The 11,591-nt window shown below is 43.0% G+C and overlaps 1 protein-coding gene across 6 annotated transcripts in view; it reads right to left on the reverse strand.

Annotated features, from left to right (window-relative positions):
* Positions 1-11,591, reverse strand: part of VPS13D (vacuolar protein sorting 13 homolog D) — a 216,589-nt gene that overhangs the window by 154,456 nt on the left and 50,542 nt on the right. For all 6 annotated transcript variants that reach the window (XM_025048627.1, XM_025048626.1, XM_025048628.1 and 3 more), the window contains 5 exons: positions 8,668-8,881; positions 6,019-6,229; positions 3,582-3,753; positions 3,277-3,389; positions 1,230-1,442 (listed from right to left, as the gene is read on the reverse strand). In XM_025048627.1, the coding sequence (XP_024904395.1) occupies positions 1,230-1,442; positions 3,277-3,389; positions 3,582-3,753; positions 6,019-6,229; positions 8,668-8,881 (923 nt within the window). The remainder of the gene's footprint in view (positions 1-1,229; positions 1,443-3,276; positions 3,390-3,581; positions 3,754-6,018; positions 6,230-8,667; positions 8,882-11,591) is intronic.

Below are 11,591 nucleotides of genomic sequence, written 5' to 3' on the forward strand. Positions count from 1 at the left end.
GGAAGAAGTCACCCATTTTGCAGACTTGTGAGAATTAAAATAAAGGTAGGTAAAGTGCTTGGCTCATGGCAGGGCGCAATAAGAGACAATTAGCATTCCTATTACTGAGCTTTTAAAAAGTTCTTTAAAAGGTTAAATGTCTTACTTTGCTAGACTTTGTAAAGGCATATGAAGAGACCACAACCTCTCCCTAAAAAGCATCTTAACCCTAAGGAATTCACTGAACAGCACACTGAAATGTCAGGCATGTTTAAACAAATGAATACAGGAATAATCTTAATGATTTTTCTTTTTTTGCCTAACCGACTTTTACCCAGCCTTTTCACATACTGGTCTATATATTTACAACATATCTGATGACACTATGCACAAATAAGATGAAACTGACATCAGTTTCAAAGGCCTCCTCTTGGATTTGCATTGAAGGATTTCTTTAGTCGGGACCTAATTTTTCGGTTTTCAGGCCAGTGCTCACTTAGGCAGGAAGTCTCAGAGTACTGTATCATAAAATCCACACACTGCCTCAGGAATCATGGAGCCATGCAGGAGGCCAGTTATCTCGTTTCATTATTACCCACACCCTTCGACGGAGGTATAGTTATTCTTTTCTGTTTTGTAGAAGAAGAAAACACAGCTCAAAGAGGTTAAACAACTTGTTTGGGACTCATAGCTAGAAAGTGGTAGATAGAGATTTTGAGACCTGATCGCAAATGATTTCCAAGACATATGCACTTCCTACAGACAACACTGCCTCCCATCACACCAGGTAGAAAAACATAAACTCCTTCAAAGAGGCTAAAGCTCTTTTCACAAGAAGTGAGTCAGCAAGACTTGCACAGATAAATCTGTAATGCAAATCAAAACCACCTTCTCTTCTGTTATTTCTATAGACAAAAGGCTTCTTTTTTCCTTAAACAAGAATAATTTTCTTCCTTCCCCAAGCTGCTTTACATATTAAAAGTCTACAGACTTAACAGGCAGGTTGATTTCAAGAATCTGGCTTAAATCTAAACAACTATTTCTTTTTTTTTTAAGACAACAGAGACATCTTTTGGCCAATAAATGAAACTGCAAGGTTACAGGAATAGTAAGTTAATATACAGCACACTGCACTGGTAAGCCATTATCCATCTTTTTGGTGATTTCTGGTCCTTTGATGCTCTCTAGAGCTGGCCGCAAAAGGCGGTGTCGCAATGAAGAACAGCAGAGTAAGGGTCTGGACGGACTACCTGAAGTGCAGTTCGATCTGAATGGATCCCTGGGTCGTGCTGCTGTTCCTGGAGGGCTGAAAGATACAGCTGAACACGTTTGTCATGCCAGGGCTGGCCTTCTGCCCGGCGTAGCGGGTGTCAAAAGCCATCATGGAATGGGAAACCAAGTTAACGGACTTGGTCTGGTTGGAAAAGCTCTCATAGAGCAGTTTACATTTCTTGAAGTCAAATCTAAAAGGAAGAATGCAGACAGGATGTTAAACGCTTCCATTTTACAAAATTATGTAAGTTCGAGATAAAAGAACAAAATAATAAATATGCCTAAGTTCTGTGAAGGACAATAACTTTCATTCTGAGATCTTTTATTGATTTTAACAGACTCCCCAAAATGGATTGAGTGGCGCTGTGCTCCTATAGCTTATTTTTCTTTTCCAAAGAGATGATCTTGTCCACAGGAACCTCACAAGGAGTAATAATAGCACGTATTTATCGTACTCTGGGTTCATTAGCATTCTCACTTCTAGCCTACACACTTGTAATAACCCCCGAGGGATGTCGAAGTCCCTTCAGTCCTTCACCCGTCAACTCCCAGCCTGCCTAGAGAATCCTCTCTCCAGAGTCTGCAGAATTTTTACATAAGACCACTACGGCTTAATGGGAGCCACCAGAACAAAGAATACTCTTTATTATAGAGAAATAATGCAATTCATACACCACAGGGCTGCTTTTTTTTTTTTTTAATAACAGAGAAAACTGCAATGAGTAACTCATAATTACTCAGCAGCACCACGTAAAACTGTACAGAATTACTCCATCTTGGAAAAAAATAAAGGCATAGCCAGTCATCAGAAAAAAGAAATAATGCAATTCATACACCACAGGGCTGCTTTTTTTTTTTGTAATAACAGAGAAAACTGCAATGAGTAACTCATAATTACTCAGCAGCACCACGTAAAACTGTACAGAATTACTCCATCTTGGAAAAAAATAAAGGCATAGCCAGTCATCAGAAAAAAAATTGCTAGCTAACCAGACAATGAATCTGGAACCCAGCTTCACTACACCATGTTCTCATCAGCTGAGTTAGATACGGACCAAGATGGATTTCCAAGGGAAGGACCAAACAGAAGATAGGGCGCTTCCGTGGGGAATCGCCAGCCTGGACAAAGTCCTGTTTTCAAACACTCAACCACTTTTCCATCCATATCATCTTATGCTAGTCAAAAACTCTGTCTGGAAAAAAGGAGTAACATTTGCACAAGCTTACATGGCTGTCGAGAGATCTAAATGAAAAGGTTATCAAGTGTAAAATGACAATGCCTTCTTGAAGGTTCTATACTGGTAACCACAAACTCCTGGTCAACACTGACAAAGCAAGTGACATAAATAAGTGAATTGCAAGGTAAGCACATGCCCTCTCTAAAGGTTGCCACTCAGCTTCCAGAAGCTTCCAGGTGAAAGCATGGGCCCAGTATTGCCAAAGCTTCTAATTTCCCAAAAGAAACTGAAATCCCAGCTTTTTATGTGGAAACTCTCGAATTTTAAATGCTAGCCAATGAGGAAGTCATCAGTGCTGCTCTCCAAATGGCTCTGAGTCTCCCCCGACGCAGATGCATAACAGGACTGCCTCCGCCAAGACGCGCGGGCACTCGGTCCAGCCACGAGGTTCGCCAGGGCATCTAACTGCCACTGAAGGCCACCCCCAAGACCTTCTTCTCTTCTTGCTGGCACATCGAGATTCTGTCTGCCCCATCAGCCAGAGCAACTATGAGGAGCAGGGCAGCCCGAGACCCCAAGCAGCGTGAGGAGAAAAACATCCTCGCTATTCCAAGTCGCCGGTATTTTGGAGTGCCCGTTACTACAGTGTAGCCTGACCTGTCCCGACTAATACAGCGACAAACTTGAACTCTTGAAAAGCACTGTGCAGACCAGGTAGAAAGCACTCTGCGGACCACATCCAGCTGTGACCCACCACTGGGGAACGCCCACTGTATGCTACAGTAAATTTGTATTACTCTTTCTGTCATATTACCGTTACTATCAAATAATACAGTTAAAGCCTTACCTGGCTAGGGAACCAACACCTTCTTTTCCTTTTGGATCTTTCAGCTCCAGACTTACGTTTACCATATCAATGAGGAAACACATGCACGTGTACACTTCTCCGCTCAGAACAGTCTGGAAAAGGAAAATGCCGATCAATTCAGAGTTGGTGACAACAATGTACAAGTGGGGTTCATTAACATGTCAAGAAATCTAATTTGTTTGTTGTTCCATCTTCTTTCCCAGGTGAATTGGAGGATTATACTCACAGGGTGACTGAAAGCTGAGACTATGAGAGAGAGTTACAGAACATAAGGTCCCACTCACGTGAATTCTTGGGTCTTGTAAATCATAAGGCCGCATAAATTCCTCAATGGGCTCTCCAAGGTTGTTCTCCAACAGACCACGGATCAGCTTGTACTTGTACAAGTCCAGGGAGCAGTGGACTGAGGAGAGGTTGCCATGGATAGATATGTCTGGCACGGTATGACTTATTTCTCTGCGAAGAAAGAAAAAGGTCACTTTCACGAACAAATCACTAATTTAACACTGACATAGCTCACACCCGAATAGAAGAGCTAAAATGTACCCACCTACATTATCAACCAGTTAATTTCTAACTTCCAGTGACAAAAATTTCATGTGACTCCAAAGGAAGCAAGTTAGTATAACCGAATGTCATGCTTCCACTACAAAAAGCCCCCTTTCTCCCAAAATATATATTTACAAAGTCCCCCAACCTAATATGAGTTAACTAAGTAATCTACTAACAAGGCAAGATCTCATGAGACTCATAAATACTTTAAACACTACAGGTGGAAAAGCAATACAGAAAAGATGAAAGTTCTTGATTTAACTCTTCGGATTTAGTGAAATCAGAGTTTCATATTTGGCCCAGATGAGACATTACAATAAAATTGGAATCTGTCACCGATCTCAGGTGAGATGGGCAGGAGTGAAGCTGAAGAAGCCCCAGTTGAGGAATAATACACCTCAGGCCCCCAGCGAAGACCTTTTTCTCTACTCTCCTAGGGGTGAAGTGCGCCTCGTGGATGCTGCAGACACTACACTCCGAACATATACAATAGAGAGTTGGAATTTGACATGGGAAAAAATTATTTTGTCTGTAGAGGAAAACTTAAGTGCAATAAAGTGAAAAGAGACTGGTGATGTAATCAGCAAAGAAAATCAGGCAAGGGTCACCCAGTGCCCTCCTGGGTTCCTGTTTGCTGATAGGCTGGGTACCTTGTCTTCAACTATCACGTTCTATCTCGGCTAACAGAGTATAATTACCTGCACGTAAACACTAATGGAAGTGGGTAAAGTTTAGATAAACAGAAGCGCAAAGCACAATGTTTTTTGAAGCATTTCTTGAAAAGAAAACAAGGCATTCGCTTTCTAAATAACGAAGCTCCTCTTATGTCTGCTAAGCCAGGGAAACCAAACACGGCCCATGCCAACCATAACCGAATGCGGGCGGGGAGCTCTGAGTAACAGGCAGGCATGAAATGCAAAATTCCCAGTGAGAGCAGCTAAACCATGTCATTAACCCAGAAACAAAAAAGTGACATTCAAGGACTCGCCCAAGCCCAAGGACTGCAAAGAGAGAGGCCAAGGAGATGAAAATCCTGCTCTACACAAGCAATGAGACCGTTCTTCAAAATGCTCCAAACCAAAACCTCTTTCACTACTTTACAGCCACAGCTCCCTCATCTGTCCCTGGAGTTGAGATGCAAATGTTGCTGCTTTCTCCAAAATTAATGCCCCAAACTGAAAAGCATCACACGCTGTAACCAGCAGTTTCCTGTCCGTGCTAATGGGCCCAGTGAGCATAACCACCACCAGGATCTCGTTCATGAGCACTTGAAGCCCGGCCCTCACAGTCAGCTTCTGGTGCTCTCAGGTAGCGTCTGGGATGTTTATTCTCAAGACCTTTACCAGCACTAATGACAAGTGAAGCAATGCTCTAAACCAGGGTCCCCAACCTTTTTGGCACCAGGGACTGGTGCTCCTAGGAGAATCTAATGCCTGATGATCTGAAGCAGAGCTGAGGCGGTGATGCTAGTGCTGGGGAGAGGTTGCTACAGATGAAGCTTTGCTTGCTCACTTGCCAATCACCTCCTAACAGGCCATAGACCAGTACCAGTCTACAGCCCAGGTCTTGGGGACCCCTGCTCTGAACTACGGGGGAAAAAGCATCCTGTGTTTTGGGGGCAATTAAAAGGTAAATTAGAGTCAGTTCATTAGTCTTTATACAGTACTTTCGGATTGCTTAATGGAGTGAAATGGGCAAAACTGTGCCCAGTTACTCTGATTAAATGGAGCTCGAGGGTAAATAGCAACACCAGGTCCAGAATCTACTGTATCTGGAACGTATCATCCAAATGCCCCCTCTTCCAAAAACTTTCCATGCCATTGCTACCTCCCTACCCACACCAAAATTCATGCTAAATTTATATCCCTTTCTCTTTGTTTCCAAGACACATGTCACAATCCTGTAACACAGTTTACAACGCTGGCTCAGTCGCGACATTCGAATCATCTACTTGCCTTCCTACACCCCTCAGCAAAATGGAAGCTCTGTGCGGGCAGAAGTTTCTTCTTTCATCACAGTAGCCCTCTCGTCCAGCACACAGCAGGGACTCAGTGCGCATTTGTTACACAGAGGAAGAAATAACTGAAGACCTACTCTAGACTTACCTAATGGCGCTGATTTCCAAGTTAAGATTCTACTAGGACAGCTATTCAAACGTAAAACACTCACTTGTCCAAATTCCTTTCCACCTGCAATTTCAGCCTGCAAGGCTCAGTTAAGAGGCTTCCTCCTGTCTGTCGCACAAAATAGGAGGGGAAGATCAGGTCCCCACTACCATCGTCGGAGGCCTTAGAATACTCTCGTGGGCGTCGCTCCGCAGCAAAGATGTCCATGTCTTGTAGATCCACGACGATGCAGTCTAGCAGGCAGACGTGGTCTTCTGCAGGACCAAGGAAAGGGGGAGGATGAAGGGAACGGGCCCAGGAAAGACTGGCCCTGGACGAACTATGAAGCCAAAGAAAGTTCGTTCTGCTTGGAAAAATGTTTACAACTGCCTCCTTCAGAAAACTGAGTGCCCAGAAGCCTCCGCTCTGGCACCGAGAACGCCCTACGCTAAGCTCTGTGCGCGAGACGCCCCCTGCCTGCTGGCCTCCACATCGAGGACACACTGTGCCATGTTCCCTCAGTGTCTCACTGCTGTACTGAGACTCTACCTGAGGGCCCAGGATTCAGGACTGAACTGACTGACCCCACATCCCTCCGCAAGATATCCCACAGGGGTCTTGTGCAGCGACGTTACCCAAAGGTCACATCTTCCAGCAGCAAAATTTTCTTTTCATACATTGATCATGTGTGACCATTTCCGCCACTCATGATCTAACCCAAATCACCTTTGTTCCTGCGTAGACCACCGTAAACTCCCTTCCGATATACCTACAAATTTCCTCCTGGCTCTCACAAGACCATTCTGCCCACGAAAATGCCAAAGTAATCTTTTAAAAAACAAAAAGAAATGAGACCATAACGTTCTCTCCCTTTACACACTTTAATGTCTCCGATTACAAAACCCTTTCTGTAAGTCCCGATAAGACCCTGCATGAGCCCACTGCCTACTTTTCTGACCTCATCTCAAGCCATCCTCCACCTTGCCCATGAAGCCTCCAGCTCGCTAGCGTTCGTTCTCCCGAAACTGCCAAGCTCTTTGCTGTCTTACTTATGACGACGCCCTCCCCTCCGTCTCAACTGGGTCCTTTCTGTTCTTTCATCCCGCTCTATTCCATCTCTCCTATAACATTTATCTACGTCTGTCTATGTTTAGATGCTTATTTAATGTTTTTCTCATGTTATTTACATGGCAGCAGGAACCACATCTAACTGCATGTTAATATACAGGAGAACAAAATATTATAATACCTGGCATTAAGCAGCACTAAATAGATTCGTTCCTGATGTTTTTGGCTATATTGATAACTGTGTGGAGCAGGGAAAAGTGGGGCTGCTCTGGAAGAGAAGGGGAGAGGACAGGAATGGCGGGCTTCGGAGATTCCTCAGGGTCACCGCGGAACCCTCGGGATGCACAGACACAGTATGAAATTCGCTACCTTGAGCCAATCTTATTCACGAATAGAAGAATTCTAAAAATAAACAGCAAATCAGGAGAAACACTGTAGAGAATGAGACCTATCTATAAAAGACTCCAAATCACTTCTTAGAGGCATCCACCCCTACGTAAGGCCAGCCTTACTCCTGATCATCGCTGTCCCCAGAACAACAGAAGACAACATGACGAGGGACACTGTGTGTGCTCCACACGCATCATGCATATAGGTTGAAAGGCAATATCACGTAGGTTAGGAATTCAGTTCACCGTCCACCTCTACCATCTACGATCTATGTAACTGTGGGCAGGTTAAACTACTTAATCTCTCTTTGTCTCGTCATCTGTAAACTGGGACTAAAATAAAACTGTACAGGGGTGTTATGAGGATGAAATGCAATAGTTTATGTAAAGAATGCACCAGTGTCTGGCGCATAGTAAATGTCCAGCAACTACGGTTACGACGACGACTGTGTGGCCACATTTCATCAGCAGCATGACCGTAAGCCATCTCCTGTCACCTCTAGGACCACAAGGCACCGCAGGGAGTTGACCAGTCCTCACATCTACCTAACGAAGGGCATTCGGCAGCCTCCTTCGGCCGGTGTCCCATGTGTCCCCAAGTCCAGTGACAATGGACTGATTTTTGTGGCTAATCACATTTTGTTTCCCTCTCTAGCTCCTTAGAGCAGCACCTCACTTACCTAACCCATCACCTGTCCAGAACACGTTTGAAAACAAAAAAAGCCAAAATTGGGCTCTCATGTGGAATGACTAATTCTTAAATTCCAGAAAAGAGCACCAATAACGGGTGGTTTACGTCTTTTAAGAACTGTTAGAGTATTTCTGTTGTTACCTAATTCGCGCTAGTATTTTTCAAAGGGTTTTTCTTTTTTTAAAATGAAATGGTGACTTGCAAGCATAGTGTCTAGACAGCGATTTGCAAGGATGTGTCTAAGGATGAAGGGATTGTTCTAGTTATAACATCAGCATCTGGTGGTGACTATCTTGACCTATAAGAAAAAGTCCACATAGACCATCTAAATCTCTTTATTTACACTGAGTCTTGCCAATTTAACCCACTTTAGAAGTCATCCAATGCTAAATCTACATCCTAGGTTTCTTAAGCCCACCGAAGCAATATCGAAACCAGACTATCACTAACGACGGGCTATCACTTTGTCACATCTGCTCGTATAGGACCAGCGCCCTCTGGGATTCCCGCGACTGTCCCATGACTCTCCCCACCTTCATTACGCAGCTGTTTCCTCCTCTTTTACCTGGACTACTGGAAACCTGGCCGACAGACGGTGTGGCTGGTTGCTCTTGCTGCTTGGCCGAGGTACTGGGCACAAACTCACTCTTCAGGCTGCCTGGACTCGCTCCAACAGGAGGCATCACGAACAGCCCCTCGGAATGGGGCCCCTTCGGGTCTTCCGTGCTTGTCGTTTTCCCCACGCTGTGTCTGGGAGTACCCACTGGGGAAGCTGAGTCCTGGGAAGAAACAAAATAAAACTAGAAGGCAAGACTGGTGGTGACATCTTCACCATCCTGAAAGTCTCATACCAGTCCCTGGGCTCGCAAAGACTCTAACACTTGGCACTTCCCAAGCCTCCCACATCCTATAAACAGAAAGGTAATGGGGTGGGGGTGGGGGGGGAACGACATTGATGCCACATATAATTATTTGCAGAGATGTTACTATAATTCAATACCTGTTGAAAACTGTGGCAATTTTGCAGGAAAATATTACCTTTTATCTTAAGAGCAAATGTCAAGATGCTAATTGCCAGTGGTTTAATCTAGACAACAAGAGCAAATGTCTCAGCCATATGATACATGGTTGCTTTGCTAGAGGTGAGGGGCTTATTGTTCTAAGAAAATGTCTCTAACAGCAACATGGTTCCAACGGAATCAAGCCATGGTAACGTGTCTGCACTTTCTAGAAATCTCCCGTCACGGATTTACATTTCTCATCTCTCTCAGTAACTGTGCAAATGAGACAAAATGGAAAACACAGGCAGTTAGCCATTCCTATTATGTTGCTGTTGCAAGACATAAAAATTAAGGGCTAATGTGAGTAAAACAAATTCTATAATTCTATTAAAAATACTACACACTTCTCTTGCATACTTAGTACCTTCAGTTAACTGCTAACAGGGGTAAATTTTTTTCACCAGAATGATCCAATAACTGACTTTAAAATGTCCCCCGCTTTCTTCACCCAAGCCTCAGAGCTCCACATCTGGGGCTTCTGCATCACCAGTGAGTTCTCATCTACCCATTCTCAGCAGCAAGCTGGAGGAGGGGAAGATCGGTGTTCCCTCTAGTACTGCCTTACATGTTTATTCCTCTAAGCACATGCAAAGAAGATAACAGTGCTCTCCTTGGTTATCGTGGGTAGCAATTACATGTAACGGTGAAAGGAAGCAGTTCTTACTTCCGAATTTTTTATGCAAGGTAAATTACACGGTAAATGCTATTATTTAAGTATTTCAACATAGAAACCCTTCCTTCTCGCTTAGTTTATTTAAACTCTAGAGTATTTGTTGCTCTTTCATTTAACTCAGCTCTACAACCTCTCTGTAGTTGGTTTAAATAAATCAATGGCTTGAAGAGATTAACTCAAAGCTTTTGAAAGACTGACTTAGAAATTATGGTTTAAGCACAAGCTATGCTTTAGAAAAATGAAAGGAAAAGCATATGTATAAAATTCAAACCTGTACTCATTAAGACATGGATTTATGTAAAACAATTCTAAACACACAGGAGTCATTGAAACTCATAATCCCTCTGCAAGCTTTGATTTCAGAATTATTTCCTGATCTTTAACCACTGGAATGCATACCAGGCAAATCTCACACGTGCAACTGTATTAAAGGGCAAACGTAAATGCAAAGTGATTTTTGGTGAAGAAAGTAATTATTCCTTTTATACAGCCTAGATCAGCTAAGCTTGACTGTCCATGTGGAGAGGCAAGCTTCCCGGATGTTTATCTGATTACAAATACTTTAACAAGCAACGCACTCCAAGCAGCCCTTATGGAATTCTACAGAACAACCACTGGTTTGCATAGATAAAGTTTTTATAGGATTTAAGGAAACAAAATTAGATCACGAAGAAAGTACTTCCTAGAGGTAAAAAAAAAGGAAAAAGGAAAAGGGGTTGGGGGAGAGACAGAGAAAGAAAGAAATTGCTTTTGATGGTCCTTAAGAAAGACTTCTCTACACAGGAGGAAAGTGATTCACAAAAATAAAAAATAATAATTTTCAAAAAAAGATAAGCAGACTTTCCCAAGTAATGAGATCTTTTAAAGGGCTAGATTTTTAAATTGCTTTTTTTAAGGATATGAGTGTGAATGGACTGCTGAATCCCATAAGGTTTTTCAGAAGAACCAGGAGGCAAAAAAGCGTATTATACCTTGAAGAAAGAGCGATCCTTGTATGTGCTGCCACTTAAAATCAAATCCTCAAAAACAAATACGGGGAAATTTTTTTCATTAAAATGCTACAAACTGTGTGCAATTATTTGGCTTATTTAACAAAACAGAAACGCTTTTGCAAAAATTTCTTGAGATATTTTGGCAATTCTTTAGGCTAACTTCAGAGTCCACTCATGAGCCCGAATATAGATCATCCCAATGTAGAAAATCGGTCCTTCACCTTTTCCGGAAGGGCAGACAAACAAAAACGGTATGACTGGGCTTGATCGCCCATTCTGGCTCTAACTGATCTCTTCTCAAAAATATTCAGGCGTCAAACAAAGATTTACCACGAACAAACATGTTTCTAAAAAACTTACTGTGGGTTCAGGTGATGGTTCTGAGGAGGAAGTCAACTCCCCCTTGGGAGTAACGGCAGCAGCATTGGAACAAAGACGAGTATCCTGAGGTGGCCATGGGGACAACACTCGTGCAAACCCAAGACCTGACACATTCGTTTACTATCTAGTCATGTTAATTATAAGTACCTCAGACTAAGAAAACATGGATGTGAGAGTCTAGGAACAGTTATCAATCTTTCTCTTTACGAATGGGTCTTTCTTTTATGTTCTTAAGTCGGCAAACAGCTAAAAGCTGCTCGCTCAGCTATGGAAACAGATGTTCTTCATTATGACCAAAGTTCCTGGTCCTCTCCTAGTCCTGCTGTGAAAGACCAACGGTGGCTGATTTCACTTTTACTGTCTTAAAAAGTACACGTAGGGA

Source organism: Pteropus alecto, unplaced genomic scaffold (genome assembly GCF_000325575.1).
Source record: "Pteropus alecto unplaced genomic scaffold, ASM32557v1 scaffold125, whole genome shotgun sequence".
Taxonomy (NCBI): domain Eukaryota; kingdom Metazoa; phylum Chordata; class Mammalia; order Chiroptera; family Pteropodidae; genus Pteropus; species Pteropus alecto.